The sequence below is a fragment of the Sebastes fasciatus genome, chromosome 22 (genome assembly GCF_043250625.1).
Source record: "Sebastes fasciatus isolate fSebFas1 chromosome 22, fSebFas1.pri, whole genome shotgun sequence".
In the NCBI taxonomy this organism is placed as follows: Eukaryota; Metazoa; Chordata; class Actinopteri; order Perciformes; family Sebastidae; genus Sebastes; species Sebastes fasciatus.
Genome location: NC_133816.1, coordinates 2,299,187 through 2,321,526, shown reverse-complemented (window position 1 = coordinate 2,321,526; position 22,340 = coordinate 2,299,187). Strand labels below are relative to the sequence as shown.

Sequence of the window (22,340 nt, the reverse complement as noted above, 5' to 3'; positions counted from 1 at the left end):
TGCTCACATTTCTATACAAGCAGAACAATCTGCCAACTCAAGCTAATATTAAAGGTGCTTTAATATAGCAGCAAACAACTATTGTCTATGTAAAGATATAGAGGAGTAATATCTACCTGAGCAGAGAATGAAGTCCCTCTCCCTATATGCGTGTGTTGTAATCAGAGCTTCTCCGTGCTTTGTTGACATCGCATGGTGCATGGCACCGCATCGTAAAGTGCATGTTAGTGCATGTGGGCGTGCCCCACTGGCTAGCGTCGGGTGTTCACACCAGCTGCGTTTCAGCTGCGTGTGTGCTGCTGTCAGCCCTTTCTTTCTACATAGAGTTTACCTTTCTTAATGGCCATTTCATTTCATTATAAATATCATTTATATTTATTTTAGACAGAGAAAGGTACATAAACGTGTGGTAATTTGTAGAAGTAATAATCCACGATTAAAACCCCATACTATATTCATTCATGGAGCCGTGCAAGTCACTGCATGTTCTACAACACTGTCATATTTCAGAATAAAAGCCTTGTGTTAACAAATGAAGGAATTCTGTCCACAGAAAAAAACGTTTGAGGGCTTTTATTTTGAAATGAAAGCAGGAAGTGTTGATTTAAAAGTAAATCTTTACTTTTTTTCATCTCCAACATATTCTACAGATGTCTAGACATTGAAATTGTAGTAATGTTGCTGGTATGATGTTAATATACAGTCAATACATCGCTTTCACTGTCTGTTGTTGCTTTGAACCGTGCACGGCTCGCGTAAAAAAATAGGCAAGACCTCGAATCTCTAGAAGAGACGCAGCTGAGATGCAGCCGAGCTGCGGCAGTGTGGCTCCTCTAACCTGTTAACACGGACACCGAAATAAAAAACAACAGGTAACGCAGCCGCCACGTGCTCCTGACGTTCCTGGTTTGGCCGAGGCTTTAGCTTAGCTCTTTCAGCAGTGTTGCCGCTGTTAGCACCGTTAGCTGCGAGCCGCCAGCTCAGCCATCGCCATATTGAGAACCGTGCAGAGGCAATAGAAATTCTCAGAATCTAACATGTACAACTGCCAAAATTGGAGAAACAAACTTTCTCTATACGTGGGCTTTAAATGTGGATTTTGATATGAGCATTGTGATAAAAATGTTGTTAATGCACTTTATGAAGCTTCTTCACGAGTTCAGTATTACTGTAAAATATGCTTCTATTGTTTAGATTCACTGATTGCCTTCTGTGTTGATTTATCTTCAGTTTTATCTGTGAAGCATCCTATGTACTGTATGTGGCCCTTTGTTACTTCAACTGTGAACCACATTTCCCATGTCTACTTGCATGAATAAACACACTAGGCCCTTTTCACAGCAGCCATTTTGACAACTAATTGCAGGGTAAACTAAACTAAATAAAATGAACTATGGTACCGTAGTATTTAGTGTCACAGCCATTCCAGTGAGCCAGCATGCACAATACCAGGGCCCTGGCCCACCTAAATAGACGAGGGCCATAATTAATGTTCTTAATTACACCTGTATTTATCCTGCAATGACATGTCAAAATGGCTGCAGTGATAAGGGTCATTATAAGCTCTGACATTCCCCTTTGACGAACCCTGATGAAGGTTCAAAGACCAAATGCTTGGCTTTTTCATGACAACGTCAATGTTATTTTAATTTTTTTTTCTACTTTTGAAACTGAACCCAGAAGTTCACTTGGGCTCTCTTTCTTCTTTACCCAAAAAGGGAACACTTAGTGGACGCTCCGTTTTCTAAATCTGGCCTCCTAAATGTCACATTAACTCTTCATCTATCAAATAAAACTAACATTTAACGTCATTTTTCAGGGAAAAAAAGGGGAGGAAATCCTCTTTTATTCATTTGAGAATGCAGGAACACTTGATCCAGTGGCACACAGGAAGGAGGTCTTTAAGTGGTGTGTGTTTCTGTGTGGGAAGAAAAGTTTGTCTCACAAAAGGAAATTAGACTTAAAAGTAGCTGGGAAAAATCGTATTTCTGTCTTCATCAAATGACATCTCAGGGATTTTTGCCTCGACACACAGCGAGCGGCTTTATCTCGACCTTTTTCCGGACTCTTGATGGGAGCCCTGCTGCTTTTAAAGGTCAAAGGGCAGAAAAGGTCACGAGTCGGGGTCAGCACACAATTTTTTAAGTGTGTGTGTGTAAAAAGGGTTAGAGTGTCAGTTCAGTGACCGAGAGAGAAATTCCAGATGCTGAGGAATTTTGCCTTTACTGGGACTTTTGTGTGTGTGTCAGTGAGAGGAGAGGTCATGAGAACGGCAGAAAACACACTTACTAACTTCCTTTTACATACTTGAACCTATTCCCAAATCTTTACGGATAGCGCAGACTTTATTTTATCACAGTTGTGGATTTTGAACCATGAACACAACTTACTTTCCTGCAATCTCAATATCTCTTGGTACCAAGAAGCTTTGACTCGCCCAGAAATTCCTTCTTGTTAGGAAGAAAAGGCCTCTGGAGCAACATTAGCGCCACACTAACACCTTCCTTTAAAAAAAACCAATAGAAATGAAATACTCCTCAGACTGCGAGCAATTAAAGGTGCTTTCACACCTTGAGTTTGTATTCTTTGGGCTGAGCTATAGCGGAAAAGTTTACGTTGTTGTCACAATTAGAGGCAATCTAGGGCTCGTAAATGAGAGTCACATGGATTCACAAGTACGTCGTGTGTTGAGGATCTTGGTGATGAATTTGGGGTTTTTCAAAGCAAACCTAACTACAGCCACTGTGACGTTAGCAAAGCATTAATGGACTCTGCTGTTCATACCAGTTAAAATACACAAATAAACAGCTGAATATGGAAGTCTAGAGCTGCCAAAATTATAAATCATTCTCCATTTTTGTGTGTGCATGTTCAGGCTGTTCTCACACACTGTTCGTAGCTATACCTGCAAAAAGTAAGGCACTGTAATTCATATGTATATCAAAAAATCTATTTGTTTGTAATCCACGTAATCATGAACCAGGAAGTATAAAGAGTGACAAACGCTGCATAGGGAGGAAGTCGGGGTGGGTGGGTTTGTCAAAAAACACTGAACTTTCACTCAGGGGACCGCTGTCTGTACCCCGTGTGAAACCACAAGTCAACGTTGATTTGTCACGTTACTTCCGTATTTAAGTTACGCCACTTTCATAGTTATTTTCAAACCACGATCTTTTCTTAAAGCTAACTAAGTAGTTTTATTGCCTAAACCTAACCAACTTGTTTCCTCTGAAGACGGAAGTTTATTTTGAAAAGACTGTAAGCATGTAACAAGCGGAAATTGACACGTGTTGTTGAACATTCGTAGGAAAACACCAAAAAAAAAAAGAGTATTAACTTTTTGTAAGATATCATACGAACCATTGTATGAGGATGCGTTGGAATAAACAGCTAAGTCAGAATATGGAAGTCTACTGCTGCCATTATTAAAATTATACATAATACTCGATTTTTGTGTGTGCATGTTGGGTGACAAAATTAAAATAAAACACGAAAATAAAATACAATTTTCATTTTTGAAAATAAAATGCAGGCCAAAATAAAAATGCGCTTATTTAAGCTAAATCAGAAAATCAAGACAACTGTATTTTTTTAGCCTGTATTTGTTTACATTTTGGCAAATTGTCACCGTTAAAATGATGCCGAATTAGCTATTAGTAGTTCCTATTAGCAGTGTCTCCATGAATGTGCAGACATACTATCACTGGATTACTTTGATACTGAAGAAAACTTAAAAACGTGATGTTTCTCAAGGAAGTTCTGAAGGTATACTGTATCCTGATATTATAACAACTTTCTTTTTCATTAGAAAGTATCTAAAAGGACATAATTCAAATTTAAGTGCAACAGTTAAGTTCCATTTGCAATTTTAGTCTGTATTATCTGCCAATTTGAAAATGCAAATAAAAAGTAAATTGTATATTCAATTTAATAATCATTATGATTCTACATAAGATCAATTTGAATTTTTATTTTGGCAGTAATTATCTATTTTGATTTGTAAAAATCTAAATTGGATTATTTAATTCTAAATATTGAATTTTTTGTCATACATTGTGCACACATGGAAAATAATATTTGATTAAATGTTTGATTTTTTTTATTATTGGCAGCAATCGACTTCCATAAATATCAGCAGTCCTCTCTTTGTTTTGTTTCACGAGGCTTCCCTTCCAACTGTCAAATGTCATCATTTGTCTCAGAGTAAAAGCCTTGAACGTTTGCATTTTGGGGTCATTTCCTGTTTTGGTTCATACTTTCTTAATAAGTCTGCAACAGAGAGGAGGAGACTCACATTTCCTTTATTTGGCATCAGCAAAGTTGTTATCTCGCATTGTTCTCACATGGATTAACAACCTTGAACCAAATGAAAAAGGTCTTTGCAATGACTCAATAAATAAACAAATGTCATTAAATGTAGCAAAATAATATTAAAAATAATAATAATTGATTGATAATTGAATATTAAAAATAATTGTAGACCTTCATTAATTGATGAAATGTGACATGAATTGATATTTCTGTTTTAATTTGCTTCTTTATTTATTTATCTTAGTATTAATTCTTATTTATTTACTCTTCTGTTTAATTTTCCCTTTTATTTATTTTTTATTAATTTTATATATAATATATATATATAATAATTATATATATATATATATATAATATATAATATATTTATTTATTTTTGCATTTATTTTTTATATTCATTTATTTATTTTATCAATTAATTAATGGCTACTTTTTTAATGTTATTTTACTACATTTAATTTAAATTTATTTATTTATCGAGTCATTTATTTATTCATTTATTTTTTATTTAAAATGTAGTTAAATGAGACTCTGTGTTTTATGACAGGATATCAGAAACATTTTTCCATTAAATTGTCTTGTCATGCAATTAAATTCCTTTTTTTCGTGATGTATGGAGAGTGACTTTTCAGCCTCAAGAAAACTGAGGCATGAATTTGTTAACAGTGACCCCGTCAGTGAGGTTTTACTGACCCACTCACTGTCCTTCATTGTAAACATGCCAAGTTTCTGACTCTTTGTTTAGCAGTTTAGGACATGTTCGCTGTGAGCAGCATCCTGGGAAGAGGTCATGTTGACCACGAGCTTAGTTTGCAGAAAGCTCCATTCAGTCTTTGTCTTCATTCATCTGAAGACGAAAACTTTAAAATGCTTTGATCACCACAGAAACTTCTCAGGCCGTTAACGGCTTCAGTTCTCAAACTTAAAAGTCTTCGATGTCGAGGCTTCTTCTTTTTTTCTTCAGCCGTCCATCAAAGAAGGACTGCAGCCTTTTATTTCCAGGGAAGCTCTGATCTTTGCCATGTTGCCATGTTTTGGTCCCATCCTGCGATCAGAGAGTGGTGGATGACTTGACTTTGGAGGAGAGGACCTGCCTGAACCTCCTCTTCAGCTCCTGCATGTTGGGAGATTTGGGTCTGGCCAGGTGGAGGCCTCCTCTTCGTTTCTCCCCGTTCCCTCCTCCCAGCGCCCGGATCACCTGGAACACAGAGACCACAGTGACTCGCTGAAAGAAAACCAGTCTACTTTGCTTGAGCAGCTCAAGAACCCACTTGTTTAGACTTGCCTTTGTATATATACAGTATACTGTATTTAAATGTATTTCTAATTATGTCTGCATTTATGCAGGCTGTTCTCATACACTAACTATACCAACAAAAAGTAATGCACTGTAACTCCTATATATCCCACCAAATCAATTCTTATGTTATCCACATAATTGTGAACCAGGAAGTAAAAAGAGGGACAAGAGCTGCAGGTCGTGGTGAATGGACCGGACTCTCGCCAAGGAGACTGGTGTCCGTACCCCGTGTCAAACCAGAAGTCAATGTTGATTGATTCGTCATGTAACTTCCGTACTTAAGTTACATCATCTCGATCTTTTCCTAAACCTAACTAAGTGGTTTTGTTGCCTGAACCTAACTAAGTTGTTTCCTGTGAAGATGGAAGTTTATTTTGAAAAAACACCTTTTCGTAAGATGTACGAACCGTTGTATGAGGATACGTTGCAGCGAAAGTCATTTTGTATTTGTGAAACAGGAAGTATAAAGAGTGACAAACGCTGCATAGGGAGGAGGCCGGGGTGGATGGGTGGGTGTAAAAAAACACGGGACTTTCACCCAGGAGACTGGTGTGTCCCGTGTGAAACCAGAAATCAACGTTGATTTATTTTGTCATGTAACTTCCGTACTTAGTAACGCCACTTCCAGAGTTATTTTAACCAAAACCATGATCTTTTCTTAAACCTAACTAAGTAGTTTTGTTGCCTAAACCTAAAGTTTTTTCCTGTGAAGACGGAAGTTTATTTTGAAAAGACTGTATGCACGTAACAAGCGGAAATTTTTCACGTGTTGCTGGACATTTGTAGGAGAACGCTCGAAAAATGAGGAATAACTTTATTGAAATCATCATTAAGACATCATACGAACCGTTGTATGAGGATATGTTGATTTATGTCTGTTTCTTTTGGTTCATTTTTTTTGTGAGGCACTTTGTGACGTTCTGCTCTTGAAAGGCGCTTTATACATAAAGTTACTTACTTGAGGGGAAATGCTGTTAAGTTGGCTCATCAGACCTTTTTTTGCTGCCTGCAGTGGTTGGTAACCAGGGCCAGAAAACCAAAACGCACAATCATGTTGTTAATATAAAAAATAATGATTATTGCAGCTTTAAAGCAGCTAATCAGTTAAAGCATTCTTGAGATTTAACAGAGCTAAGGTTTGAGAATCTGCTCTCTTGAGGAAACAGACTGTCTAAACACACTCAGATGTAATGAGCCTCTATTGCTGCACCAGTAAAACAAATATACAGAAGAGACCAATATGGGCTGGTATACCTCTTTCTGAGCAAAAAGACAAACAGGGTATTTTTGTATTTTTTTTCTGGTGACTCTGGGCATCAGTGGGAAATAGCCTGTAATCATAATTCCCACAGGAAGTGAAAATCCCTTAAAGAGTAATTAAACCCGCAGACCAAACCCCTTTTTTTCAGCTGAAAACCATATATCATATATATATATATATATGTATATGAGTATTTAAAAGTGTTACTGACGGATTCTGGTCCAAATCTTGACATTTTAAATGCAGAGGTTGAATTTCATGTATGTAACTGTATGTATACAAATGTATTAAAGTGTATTTCTGTTAAATCTCAAGCATGCTTTAACTGATTAGCTGCTTTAAAGCTGCAATAATCAATATTTTTTTATATTAATAAAATTATTTTTTTATATCAACTCTTTGGCATCTTGTTTTAGTTTTCTGGCCCTGGTTTCTAACCGCTGCAGGCAGTAAAAAAAGTTCTGATAAGCCAACTGAACAGCATCAAAGAGACAAAGCTGGTGAACATGATGGAGCATTTAGCAGCTAAAGAGCCACATATTTCCCTCAGGAGCTGGTGGAGACCAAAATCAGAGCTAAAAGGAGAGTTTAAAATTTGAGTTATCTTCATTTAGTGTCCAAAACATAACTCAACATGAATGGAAATGTTGACGGGTGCTGGGTGTGATTATGTAAATGTTGTGTTAACAGCTTGTTCTGCTGCAAGAGTCCCAAAAATAATTTAATGCAGCTTTAAAATGTACTATTTTTTAAACACTTGTTCCTCAAATAGATACGATTTAGTCGTCTCATTTAGCCACTAGTTAGCAACCGCCTTTTTAAAGACACATAAAGGCTTCAAAATTCATGAGTGGGATATTTACTGATTTATTTTATGTCGTAGAACAAAACGTTAAAATCTCTTCAGCTTGTGTTAACCACAGACCTTATTTCAGGCACCTAACTACAAAACCTATTGACTTCCAGACGAGGAAACCAGAAGTGCTAAAATGTTCACTCATTTCTGGGTTTTAGGACTCATTCCTGCAGCACTCTATATTTAAAAACAGTAAAGTCCAGCGAAAAAGTAACGTAGACCAAGCCCAGCAGTTCATGTGGTGCTATTTAGCCTATGTTCTGTAACCCAAGCATGAACACATGGTGTGATCAGCAAGCTAGCTAGCTAACTAGCCATCTGCTAAATAAGTAAGGGATAATGTACAGCTAGCCGGTCATTGTTGTGAAAGAAACCCCGACAGGGTCTCTCATCGCCCTGAAGGGGATTCTTTCACAACAATGACCCGCTAGCTGTACATTATCCCGCTTATTACACGGCTTCTTACTGAAGAAATCAATAAATTGACACAAAAATGGTCCATCAGAGTCCGACATCAGAACTGTCCATAGCCCATAGCAACGGTCTGTTATACATAGCAACGGTCTGCTATACATAAATAACAGGCCGTAGAACGTGGTGATTGACCAATCAGAATAGAGTATTCCACACAGCCGTGTAATAAGTAAAATTTAACAACTTGTTTGTTTAATTTAAAGTGAATAGAAAAATGGGTTCTGCAGACAAAAACAGAGCTACAACTGTCCCTCCTCATCCTTATCTGGCAGATTAATAAAGCAATAAATCAACAACAATAACAGGTCCCACCTCGTGACAGAGATGTAGGAAGGTGGCGTGGACTCCCTCGTGGTTCTCTCTGGCCGAGGCCTCAAAGTAAACACCTCCTGTGAGCAGAGGGCAGTTTTATCTTTCAGATAACACTCGACATTCCTCGTTCATTAGGCAACATGCAGGATATAGTTTACATGTACAGAAGGAGACAGAGATATGTGTGTTATAATTGGACGGTACAGAGTCTGCAGATGCTTTTACATATCGTCTCCTGTGGGAAATTCTGTCTGCTGTTCTAGCTGCAGTTCTCTGAAGTTTCTGGACAAAAACAAAACATCTTCAAGTTTTTGAATGTCTTGGAGTTGAATGAAGGGACATTGAAGATAGATAACTGATGTTTGAACAATAAAATAAGATACTATATGATGTAAAAAGAGGAAACCAGTGACCCCGGGGAGAGTCAAAATATAAAAAGAGAATGAAGAAAATATCATTTAGTGGGAAACGGTGAGCCGGTCACACCAACCTTTAAGGCCCTGAAAATGTATTTTCTTTTTTCCCCAAAAAACTTGCACTATGAATGTTATTATGAGTCTTATTACGTCATGAATATGTCATTTTTAATAGAGGAATAAACCTTTAAAATAAAAGTTTTCAGGGTCTTTAAGTTTTATCGACATTGCCAAATGTACAAATGTTTTCTTTATAGTTTTTTTATAGCATTAAAGACGTCTAATAACAGCCTCCTCGCAGCACTTTTCTCTAACATAGCTGTATACACAGTAGTGGAAGAAGTAGTCATTTCTTTTACTTAAGTAAAACCAGCAATAACATAGTTTAAAAATACTCCATTACGAGTAAAAGTCCTCTATTCAAATTTTTTTACTGAAGTAAACGTAAATAATTATCATCAGCAAAATGTACTTAAAGTATCACAAGTAAAAGTACTCGTTATGCAAAACGGCACTATCCAGTGTGTTATACTTATCATATACATTATTTGACTGTTTTTAATGATGCACTTACATGTAAGCAACAACAACTTAATACATTGTTGGGTAGTTGGTAACACTTCATTTTACAGATCCACTAATTTCATAGTAATTAGGTGATAATTAGCAAGTAACCTGTTTGAAATATCTTTAGAATTACTGCCAGATTACCCCAATATTTACCTCAAAATGTATAGAAAAATACTTTGTTGACTTGGGACTTGACTTTTATTGTTATTATTATATATCTATTATAAACATGATTTAATCATTATATTTCACTGTTTCCCAATAAGCAGTAATACATAGCAGGTAATGTATTTAATACATTTCCTGGAAAATAATACAAAGTTAATTGGTCTGCTTTATTTACATGTCTGCTGATAAATAGATAATAATACATGTCTTAATAACCTCCCTGAATCATGACGTCAGCTACCAGGTTACATTAGTGTAGACAATAAGTCACAATGGTGAGATTAGTTTTGGTTTTCCACCCCCGATGAAGAGCAGCCGCTTCTCAAGCCTCAGGGCTCTATTTTAACCATTAGATGCTGTTTTAGCATATCATTATTAAATATTGTTTATAATAAAGTCATTTTTGACACATTTTGAGGTAAATATTGGGGTCATTTGGCAGTAACTCCAAAGAAATTTCAAACAGGTTACTTGCTAATGATCACCTAATTACCATAAAATTAGCGGACCTGTAAAATGAAGTGTTACCGGGTAGTTTAATCTACAACAATCCATCACAGATCGTCATATGTTTTACATGGAGAGTCTTTATCTGAAAAGTAATGTATATAAAGTAGCATAAAATGGAAATACTGAAGCAAAATTGTATTAAGTATAATACTTTAGCAATTTGACTTTCCACCACAACGTACTGTGATACATAAAACGTGTTGCATAATTTTGAAAAGTGTGTTTAGATTTAGAACTGCTGCATTTTAAATCTGTTATATTAGAAAATGGTGGTTGAGAGGAATGACAAAAGATGGAGAGAGACGACCACGAATCATAAAGATAATATGGCGAAGACAGAAGAGAAAAAAGAGGAGGAGGATTCCCCACCTAGCGAGGCTGCTAGCGTCTCGCCTTCGTCTGCCGGCACTTGTCGGGCTCTGAGCAGGTCGCTCTTGTTGCCAACCTGCAGCAGATTACAGATTACAGGATAGATTAGATACTGGGGATTAGGGTTAGTAGGTAACTGTTATTGTCTGTTCTAGATGAGGGGTGGAAAAATAAACGGGAAACGTTTTGACTTCAAATAACCCTCAGTCTGCCAGCTTTACTTAAAACGAACTAAACAGTGAAATTAAACCACCTTCTCCTAACACAGGGGTCTGCAAAAATGGAAATGAATAACTGTTTTTGTTTACATTTTCATTTTCATTTATCATTGTTGTAGGTCTATGGTACGACGATACGACGGAGTATTAGGGCCACATTGAGGAAAAAAAATAAATCTGAGATTTCGAGAATAAAGTCATAATATTACGAGAATAAAGTCATAATATTATGAGAATAAAGTCATAGGTTTATGAGAATAAAGTCATAGGTTTATGAGAAAAGAAGTCGTAATATTATGAGAATAAAGTCATAAGTTTATGAGAAAAAAGTTGTAATATTACGAGAAAAGTCATAATATTATAAGGATAAAGTCATAATATTACGAGAATAAAGTCATAATATTATGAGAATAAAGTCATAGGTTTATGAGAAAAAAGGTTGTAATATTACGAGAATAAAGTCATAATATTGCGAGAATAAAGTCATAATATTACGAGAATAAAATCATAATATTATGAGAATAAAGTCATAAGTTTATGAGAAAAAAAGTTGTAATATTACGAGAATAAAGTCATAATATTATGAGAATAAAGTCATAGGTTTATGAGAAAAAAAGTCGTAATATTACGAGAATAAAGTCATAATATAAAAATAAAGTCATAATATTACGAGAATAAAGTCATAATATTATGAAAAAGAAGTCATAATATTGTAAAGTAGTAATTTTACGTTTTATTTTCTTTTTTTCTCGTAAAATTAGGGCCTAATTCTTGTAATATTACGACTTTTTTCTTGTAATATTATGACTTAATTCTCGTAATATTATGACTTTTTTCTGCAAATCTCAGATGTTTTTTCCCGTCAATGTGGCCCTAATACTCCGTAGTACATTTGTCTCTTTGGCCCTCACTGCATTAGACTTATATACTATATACTTAGACTATAAACTGTGTTACCTCCATCACAATTTCTTTTTTTTTGCCTAAAATGGCTCTTTTGATAGCAAAGGTTGCTGACCCCTGCCCTAACACATCACCAACATTTGATGAGATTTTATTAGATTTTTTACAGGCATTTTGGAGCCCCACACTGACCAGTATAACGGGTATATTTCCAGAGGGGTGGATGCGTCGGACGTGTTGGTACAGCGGCTGGATGGTGCGGTAGCTGTTGTGGTCCGTGATGGAGAAAACCAGCACGTAACCGTCTGCCCAGTAGATTGACCTGGAAGTGCAGTTATTGTACAGTTATTATTACAGGATATTACTTTATTATATATTCATTATATTTTAGTAAATGAGTCTGACCTGTTGATCTGCTCCTGGCAGTACAGGCCCTCAGCATCATCCTGGAAAACATTAAATGGACACACAGACATGTAAGTAGGGCTCTCATGATATCAGATTTTCACTCTGTGATTATCCAAAAGAATTCATGATAGAACATTTGAAAAGATTTTTTTTTTTTTTTAATTCTAAAAATACGAGTATAGGGAGACGAAGAGAGAGAGTCCATAACTGTATATTATTAACATGAAATCAATATTTCATTGTTTTTATAAAATTATTTTCATCATCAAATAATGTGTTGGTTCATTTCCTGAATAATAAATCCATCATTTAGTTTATAATAGTGAAATGCCCATCACACTTTACCACAAGTACATTTACGCAAGTACTGTACTTAAGTACAATTTTGACATACTTGTACTTTACTTTAGCACTCTATTTCCATTTTAAGCTACTTTATACTTCGACTTCTCTAAATTTGAGAAGGAAATATTGTACTTTTTACTCCACTACTTGTTACTTTTTACATATAAATTAAAAATATATGATGCATGACAGCATGACGTACTATACTGCTAATCTACCTAGTAGTACACAAAGTATCTAAAATTGGTTTCACATTGACAAACTACAAAATGAAAATACTCTTACATGTATTTGTTAGTGATAAAAACTGAATATTCTAATAATCTATAATAATAATATAACACATTCTGCAGACTGAGTACTTTTTCTGTACATTTTGCTGATAATACTTCTGTACTTGTACTTAAGTAACATTTTGAATTGAGGACCTTTACTTGTAGTGGAGTGTTTAAACTTACAATGATGTAAAACAGAGAAAATCTTCATATTTCAGAAGCAAAAACCAACAAATGTTTGACACTTTTACTTTGATAAATAACTTGAAATAATAATTAAAGTTTCTGTCAATCGACTGCAGTAATAGTTTCAGTATTTATCTAGTGAATGAAATGCTTTGAAGACTTTCTGTTGTTGAGAATGGAGACGAACTGAAGTGGCTTCCTATTTTAAAACACTTCCTCATTCTTTCGAGTCAAAGCTGCAGCGACACACTGACAGCAGAAAACCATCTATCATTTATTTTAAGGTCCCATATTATAAAAACGTGAGATTTTCATGTTTTTTTATTATAAAGCAGGCTTAAGTCCTATATAAATACTGTGAAAGTATCGAAACACTCAATCCACAGAGAAATACACAAAGCCCGTATTCAGAAACTCTGCATTTGAAACAAGCTGACAGGATTTCTGTCCATTTGTGATGTCACAAATATACAATATTTAGACCCTTTACATAGATTTAAAGGTAAACATTCTAAATGTGTCCCAGTTTATTCCTGGTTGCAGTGTATGTGAATGTCACCAGCTGACAGGAAGTACACGTGGACCCAAGCAATTCCGTCAAAATGCGCTAAAACGGAGCGTTTCAGACAGAAGGTGAATACAGGTATATTCAGGCTGGCAGTATGAGGAAAATAAAGGTTTTTTTGAACATTACAGGATGTAAACATGTTCTAGTAGAAACACAAAATACAAGTAGGATCCTAAAAATGAGCATGATATGGGACCTTTAACTGGTTTAAAATAACCTGTGATTACTTTCAATGGCAGAGCAGGAAGTGGTGTGATGTTTGCTGCACTCCCAGTGAGATCCCAGACATTAGACCAGACCATTCAATCTTTTCCTGAACCTCAACCAAGACGTTTTAGTTGCCTTAACTGACGTAAAGTGAGTTAGCAGGTGGTGATTTTACTGTAACGGCACATTGCCAAGACAAATGGCTGTTTATGGACACACACCATCTGGTTCACAGTTTGAACTCCCGACCCACCGGACCACCCAGTTGCCAGTTCATGAACAATTAGACTTCAGGTTGGACAGTTCCTTATACTCATAATTACCAAGCAAAACCTATTTTCTGTGATCAAGTTTCACTCGTGCAGCTTTTAACAATCTTCCTGAAGCTCAATATCTGCCTCCACACACCAATTATATGTGTCTAATCTCTGGAAGCCGGTCGCCGTCCTCCTCCATCCTGCCAGGAGGGACTTCCTCACCCTCTGTTATCTCCGTGGAGGGAGGAAATGAGCAGCTCTGAGGCCGTGGTTATTGTAAACACACTGTCGGCGTGGAGCGGGATGAGCCGTGTGGCACGTTGCGCTCATTATAGTCGAGGAGATGGCCCTAAGGTCACTTCCTCTCACTTCAATTACATTCCTGAAATGGCTTTCAACATACAAATGGCAGGTTGTTTTTACCGTCTTTGGTGAGTTCAACTTTTAGCTAAAACATTAAGCAATGACATCGAACATTTGTACTTTTTAACTCAACTCAATTATAGATGCAAATGTTTAAAATCTTCAGAAAAAGGTAAATATGGTTCATTTAAATGGGGAAAACATCTTAAAGATGTTGTTTTTTGGACTTCTGTGCCACAGCGCCGTCCCCAAGTGAGTCATTAAGTATGACTAAGGACAGACAGCTGTGGTGGCAGATGTTGGAGGTGGATGAAGCAAACAAGGATGGAGTTAGACCATAGACCAGAGGTCTCCAAACCTTTTTCCTCTGAGAGCTAATTTGACAAAATGAAAGTGGCCGAGAGCTCCTCATAGCACCAAGTTGTACATCGCCAATAGCAGACATCATTTCTGTCTTACTTTTATGGTCCTTGAATAGCATTTCAGCCACCGCAGTCATTGCTTCTTTTACAACGCCGCTATCGGTGAAGTTTTTTTTTGTGCTTCGTTAGGATGTTTTCCACTTTAAATGAAGCCTCTGTTGCAGCGTTGGCCTTCTTTGTTGGTTTGGTAAACAGAGACTGTCGTCTTTTAAGCCTTGTTTTCAGCTCCTTTACCTTCTCTGTTCGTAGACCGCTACCAAAGTCCAGTGAAAAGTTGCCGTGGACTTTGGTGAAGTGGTGCTCGACGTTACATCTTCTACCGACTGACACGCTCACACCGCAGATGAGACACACACACTTGCCATTCACATTTGTGAAAAAAAATCCCATTCCTCATGAAAATAGTATATTTTGTTCCTTTTCTTGGCTTGGCTATTTCCTGCGGTTATTGTCTAATATGGTGTGTGCTTGCTAGCCTGCTAACATCTCCTAATGTTACCATGCTACTAAAAACTTAAAAACAGCATAACTCGTTTAATTGACAGCTGATTGGCAAATGATCATTTTGAATATCTGTGAGTTTGATTGGATATAAATTTAAACAGGTCTCCAAAGTGACTTTGTGTTATCACATTTATGTACAAATTCTTTGAACCTTTAGCGAGCCACTCAGAAATGGGTAGCGAGCTACTTGTTTGAGACCCCTGCCATAGACTGTATATAAAGATGGACGACGCGTCTCCACTTCCTCCCACTGTACAAAAGGGAACCAAAATATCCCGGATACGGGAGCTGCCATCTTGACATTTTGACGTCATTTGGAACCAGAGTCTGCGCGGTAGTGATCGGTGGTGATCGATGTCCCGCCCACACACCCGCCCGAGCCAATCACTAGCCGAGCACGGCTGCAGCTTGTTAGCATGCGCTATCTAGCTGCTACGTTAGCACCACGGTAGCTGTTTGGCCAGAAGGACACAACAACTAACTAGAATATCTCTATAACTACATTTGGTCAAAGGTGAGAATTGTGGTATAGATATTCACCAAATTGAAACTGATGTGAAAGTTTCACTGTTTCAGAAGCCGGTGCGGCTGGAGAACCGTAGAGCGTGCTTTATGCCCCCGGCACGAGGGTGCACAAGCCAAAGATGACATCACGTGTTGTGCGTAAAGCGCGAAGGCTCCTCAAGTGGTTGCATAGTTTGGTTGTGCACCTCTGAAATTCTGTAACTAGTTGCTTAGAAAGATGACCACTTTGTTTTTTAAACATAAATCTACACAACATACACATACTGTATATATATATATATGTATATATATATATATAGAAAAGGTTATTTTATGCTAAAATGGGAAACAATTTAAGAGCAAACCTTGTCTACTACTCACACAAAGTGAGATATTCTAAATGCCCGTTGTTGACTTGCCATTTCCTGGTGTTGGATAGTACCCTGCAGGCTTATTTCTGGCCTTATTAACTAAGACCACAACCGTCTACTGACTGCATAGGGAAGTTAACACTATGACCATCCACCTATCAAGCTCTCCTTCTCCTCTGTGATTACTTCCTTGTGCAGTCGTTAAATAAAAAACACACACTGAGGAAAAAATGTTTGTTAAGAAAGGCCCATTTTGGCACAACACCAGCCACAGCGTTTGACTGATAATGATCTTTGATCAGTGCAAAAACAACACAGCAATGAGCGCTCAGCACCAAACAAAGGTTGGAAATTAAAAAACTAAGAATCTTGTGAGTTTTAACTGTTGCATTCAAACTTTTCTGCTTCAAGTTGGACTCCAACTGTCTGAGAGGAAAAAGCCAGAAGAAGAATAAGAAGAATAAGAAGAAGAAGAAGAAGAAGAAGAAGAAGAAGAAGAAGAAGAAGCAGTTGTGTTACATCTTTTATAAGGAGGAGATGGTTTCCTGTCAGCATTCATGTGACAAATGTGTTTCAATCACCTCGTAAGCACATAACATTTTCAGAAACTGAAGCAAAAACCACCTCAAGCATAGGTTTACATTTAGAGTTTCCATCCAGATGTGGGTCATTCCTGTTATGCAGCAACATTTCAGCCCCATCCTCTTTTTTTTGCATTATATAAGAATAGAACTTTTATAACTATATAAAATGTGTTTTATTTATTTGTTTCTTCATAATTTAGCCGAACAGGGTGGAACTTTAAAAGTGTGACAAACATCATGACAAGTGGAAAAAACGACATGAGTGAAAGTTTATGCTGAACTTACTTTACTCCTTTGAGTTCCCTCCAAAAAGCATATGTCACTTCCTGAAAAAGGTCTCAATAGAATTGACTACTGGAACAACTACTACTACTACTACTACTACTACTACTACTACTACCACTACTACTACTACTACTACTACTACTACTACTACTACTACTACTACTACTACTACTACTACTACTACTACTACTACTACTACCACTACTACTACTACTACTACTACTACTACTACTACTTCTACTACTAAACTAACAGGGTGGAAAATGACTTCAGGGACACAGTAAATGCTGAAAATGGTAACTATAGTTCTTCCTAATATAAATATATAATCAGAGAGAGTTTAACGTGGCCTATACATGAATTAAAGAATATTTTGCGTATTGCCTACAGTTCTTGTAGAAGTTGATTACTTTGCACTGGGGACATGTCCCAAAAAAAGCTCAGTAAAGTAAAATAAAGTATTTTTAATGTGCAATTATTTTTTGTTTTAAGGCTGTAACAGTTAACGTGATAATAACGCGTTAACGCAAATTGGTTTTAAATCCACTAATGTCTTTAACGCATTAACGCAACTTGCGATTTTTAGGTTGTAGCGGGCTCAGTTTTAAAGGTCCCATATTATAAAAAGTGAGATTTTCATGTTTTTTTTTTTATTATTATAAAGCAGGCTTAAGTCCTGTATACGTAAATACTGTGAAAGTATCGAAATGCGCTATCCACAGGGAAATACACACAGCACTGTATTCAGAAACTCTGCATTTGAAACAAGCTGTCAGGATTTCTGTCTGTTTGTGATGTCACAAATATGCAATATTTAGACCCTTTACACAGATTTAAACGTAAACAATCTAAATGTGTCCCAGTTTATTTCCTGGTTTCAGTGTATGTGAATAACATCTACTGACAGGAAGTACACATGGACCCAAGCTGTTGCCTAGCAACACAATTCTATCGCAATTCCGTCGAAATGTGCTAAAACGGAGCATTTCCGACAGAGGGTGAATACAGGTACAGTATATTCAGGTCGACAGTAGGAGGAAAATAAAGTTTTTTTTAAACATTACAGCATGTAAACATGTTCTAGTAGAAACACAAAATACAAGTATGAACCTGAAAATGAGCACGATATGGGACCTTTAAAGCTAGAGTGAATATACTGGTATCATATGAAACTAGTAAACCTAATGAATCCATCGGTACCAACCATGTCAGACTAGCTCGTCATGAAGGAGGCTAAAGAACGCTCCAAAATTGCGCTGAATTTTGGAGAGGAAAAACTGTCATGGTCATTTTCAAAGGGGTCCCTTGACCTCTGACCTCCAGATCAGTGAATGTAAATGGGTTCTATGGGTACCCACGAGTCTCCTCTTTACAGACATGCCCACTTTATGATAATCACATGTAGTTTGGGGCAAGTTATAGTCAAGTCAGCACACTGACACACTGACAGCTGTTGTTGCCTGTTGGGCTGCAGTTTGCCATGTTATGATTTGAGCATATTGTTTTATGTTAAATGCAGTACCTGTGAGGGTTTCTGGACAATATCTGTCATTGTTTTGTGTTGTTAAATGATTTCCAATAATAAATATATGCATACATTTGCATAAAGCAGCATATTTGTCCACTACCATGTTGATAAGAGTATTAAATACTTGACAAATCTCCTTTTAAGGTACATTTTGAACAGATAAAAAAAAGTGTGATTAATTGTGATTAAATATTTTAATTGAGTAACAGCCCCTTTTTTCTTGATAATAAAGAAGACCTTAATCTATAATTTAAGCCATCTGTTATAAATATTTGACACAATTTTAAAGAAAATATGAGGAAATAATTCACAGAGACAGAAATGTTGTTGCATAACAGGAATGACCCACGTTGTGTTCGTTATGAAACCTCTGCGACGGAAACACGGCCGCCGTCTCTCCGCCTCCGTTAGTTACCTGGAGAGCGACACAGGGAGTATCCTGGATCTGAAGCGACACTTCCTCCCCATCCAGCGTGACCTTTCTGGAGTAGAGCGCTCCTGGGGAGAATGAAAGAGACGGGATGAATGAATGGATGGAAGGGATGAGTGGGGACTTCTGCAGAGGGAAATCAGTCATTTATTTCTGCTGTTTCTTGAGTTATAACAGACAAGATGAGCATAAACTCACCAGTGTTTGCTTCATAATCTCCGATGAACCTCTTGGTCAGAAACCTGACAATCAGAGCTGAAGAGAAACAAGAAAATTCTGAATCAGGGAGGCAGAAAATGAATTTAAGGAGTGCAATGATAAAGGGAAGAAAACACCAAACTCAATATTGTATATGGCAATTTTCTAAACAGAGTGCATGAAGTATAAAATCTGCATCTAAAGCTGCTGTTGTTCTATTTTAAACTTCTTGTACTTGGACTATAAAGATGAAAACACTACACCCTGCAGCAACCTACTGACCTATATAACACTTAAACGCTTGCAGGTGTTGCAGGAATTTCCCTATACCGTGACACATATTTTGGATTTTTAGGACTTTTTGTTGGATTTTGAAGGCCCAAAGTCCTCCGTAAGAAAATGATTCACCAATACTCTGAATCTGATGTCGCAATCCTTCATGCGTCATCTTTGTACTAGTAGATGATTGTCTCATGTATCTCTTGTTTTTTTGGGGATTCTGGACGAGGTTTTTCTGACTCTGGCTGACTTTTGAGATTTCTTTTTCTTGTAGTAGAAGCTTTTGTTTGCCGCATTAATATTAAAGGATTTTACACATTAGGTGCCGCACTTTCATAAAGTTGGGAGACTCACAAGAGACAGTTTAAAAGAAGAATGGACAAAATCAGAGCAGCTAAGGTCAAGACATCCTCACTTTTAGTCCAAGCCCCCAGGTTGATGCCAATTTTCGTAGTGGCCAAATGGCGGTACTACAACATCTGTGTCTGTCACGTGATGCAATTGGGCCCAAAAAGACTTGTTCCCATAGACTTACATTGGGAAAGAGACGTCTGTAACTCAGCGGATCATTTATTTTGAGGTGAATCAACTCCCCAGTACGAACACCTAAATAGCCCTTGCTGGCCGTGAATGTATTCATGCATTCCGTTAATGTAACGTACGTTAATTAACATCTCCGTTCCCTAACAGCCTAACGCTTGATCATTAAATTACAATCGCAGCGCCGCTGTCTCCTAAACAAACACTAGCTGCTGCGGTTAGCAGGCTAGGCTACTACAGCAGTAGTACCAGTCTACCAGCCTGCTAGCTACCGCTAGCTACCAGTTAGTTACGAGCGTGCAAGCTCATGAACGCGCGGTAAAGTCATGTATGCTACGTTCATGTGAGCGATCCGTGACGGCGGCATGACGACAGCGTGACGTCTGTGACCCCGTGACCAAGTCATGTGACCGAGCGGACGCTACTGCGCATGTTCCATGTGCCCGAGAACCGCCAAGATCCGTGTACCTTTCCACACGGAAGTCGAGCCATTTAGGCTTCATGCTCCACTGAGACACTCTCATAGGAATGAACAGGGCCCCGCCTCCAACGCTGGATCCAGTTCTCTTAATACATCTATGTTTTAGTCCCTTGTATGGGTCAACCTCCCAAAACCGCTGAATGCCACATTTCCCATAATGCAACTTGGTACCTTCTTTCAGTAAACCCTCTCTCCTTGCAACATATCCTCTTGCAAGGGTTCGTATGATATCTTATGATAAGTTATTTCTAATTTTTCGTGCGTTTTCCTACGAATGTCCAGCAATTTCCGCTCCAGTCTGTTAAAATTAACTTCCGTCTTCACAGGAAACTACTTGGTTACATTTAAGGTCCTGACACACCGAGCCGACGGACGGCCACCGACAGTTTGGGGCCGTCGGTGAGCGTCTGTCGTCCTCGGTCTGTCATCCTCGGTCTTCCTGTTTCCCTTTTTGAATGATGAATACAGACTACCGCCGCCTGCTGGTGTGGAGAGTTATTTCCTCTCTCAGAACGTACGCGGTAGTCGGCTGTCGTCTTTGCGATGTGTTCGAGTGCAACTTGTTGTTTATCGGGTGTTTGCTATTTTTCATTTTATTATCATATTATTTTAATTTTTCTGTACATGTTTACCATTAAAGGGAAAAAGGACATATTTAGATATTAAAATATGTATTCAAATGAAATATTTGACGCCACTACAACGTGTTACTATTACAATTAAGACTGAACATACAAAACATATGATCAATTCATAAAATATGAGGAGTGCTACAGATTAAACCACCTTAAAGTATATAAACATTTTAAATTCAGCTCCACAGTGACATTTAAATAAAGCTAACACATCGATAATAATAATTCAAAATATAATACATATCATCATAACACTCTGAAATGTGTCATTCTACACACAAGTGATACTCTAAGTAAATAATTTGTACTTTCATTCAAGTAAAATGATGTATGCAGGACTTTTAGTTATAATGAAGTATTTTTTACATTATTTTACTGAAGTAAAGGATCTGAATACTTCTTCCACCACTGGTAATCATGAATAAAAGCTTATAAATAGCCTAAATAAAATATAAAAAGCTGCAATGGTTGTGATGTAAAATGTCGCCCCCTGTTGTTCAAGGTTGGTTATTTAATTCAAACATTACGTTACTTCGATATTCCTCCTCTATTAGACACATATATCACAGAGATATTCCCAACAATAAGTTATTATCATATATTGTTGAGATGCATGAAATGCCAGCCACTCTTTCCCCCATGTTTAATCTCTACAAGGCAGCTGCTGAATTACAGTTTATGATATTCTGTTTTAGATATTCCCTCCCTGAACCTAGAACTCCTCCATCCATCCATCCATCCGTCCGTCCATCCATCCGTCCATCCGTACCGGTTTTCCCGACGTTGCTCGCTCCCAGCACCACGATCTTGACGGTCTTGTTGGGCACACAGTCCAGCAGAGGGTACTCCGGTATGGGGACCAGCAGGAAGTTGCCCGAGCCGCTGCTGCTGGTCATGGTTCCCGGTGCAGGGTCTCCAGACAGCCGCATCGAGCTCCCCTCTGCCCTCCGACCAGCTCTGCTCTGGATGAGGGCAAATAATAAACCTCCTCCAGCTCCGAGAGGAAAATCACTCCAATATGCCCATAAAGGTTCCTGCAGGAACCGCGCGGAGACCTCCTGTTTATTCTTTATAATATCCGCAGGAGAAAAAGTAGGATTTGCAAAATAACCAAATACTTTCCAAGTATCCCAGCAGATCCACAAATTAACTCCTCCGTGGATCTGTCAGCGACGAGAAGTCATCCTTTTAACTGAAACACTCAAATTCAAACAAATGTAAGACGCATAAATAACTCCAAAAAGAAGTATTGCGCTCCGCACCGATTCCAACTGAGTGCGGACAGAGAGAGAGAGAGGGTGA

At 37.6% G+C, this 22,340-nt stretch overlaps 1 protein-coding gene across 2 annotated transcripts; it reads right to left on the bottom strand.

Annotated features, from left to right (window-relative positions):
• Positions 1–558: 558 nt before the first annotated feature.
• rasl11a (RAS-like, family 11, member A) lies at positions 559–22,340 on the bottom strand. 2 transcript variants are annotated; one of them, XM_074623232.1, is made up of 9 exons: positions 21,808–22,340; positions 19,104–19,160; positions 18,891–18,973; positions 12,074–12,114; positions 11,861–11,990; positions 10,548–10,623; positions 8,515–8,591; positions 6,570–6,617; positions 559–5,509 (listed from the first exon to the last, which is right to left on the bottom strand). In XM_074623232.1, the coding sequence occupies exons 1-9, from the start codon at positions 21,965–21,967 to the stop codon at positions 5,363–5,365; spliced, it is 819 nt and encodes a 272-aa protein (XP_074479333.1). In that variant the 5' UTR covers positions 21,968–22,340; the 3' UTR covers positions 559–5,362. The 2 variants fall into 2 exon arrangements, with proteins under 2 accessions (XP_074479333.1, XP_074479334.1); XM_074623233.1 differs by lacking the exon at positions 6,570–6,617.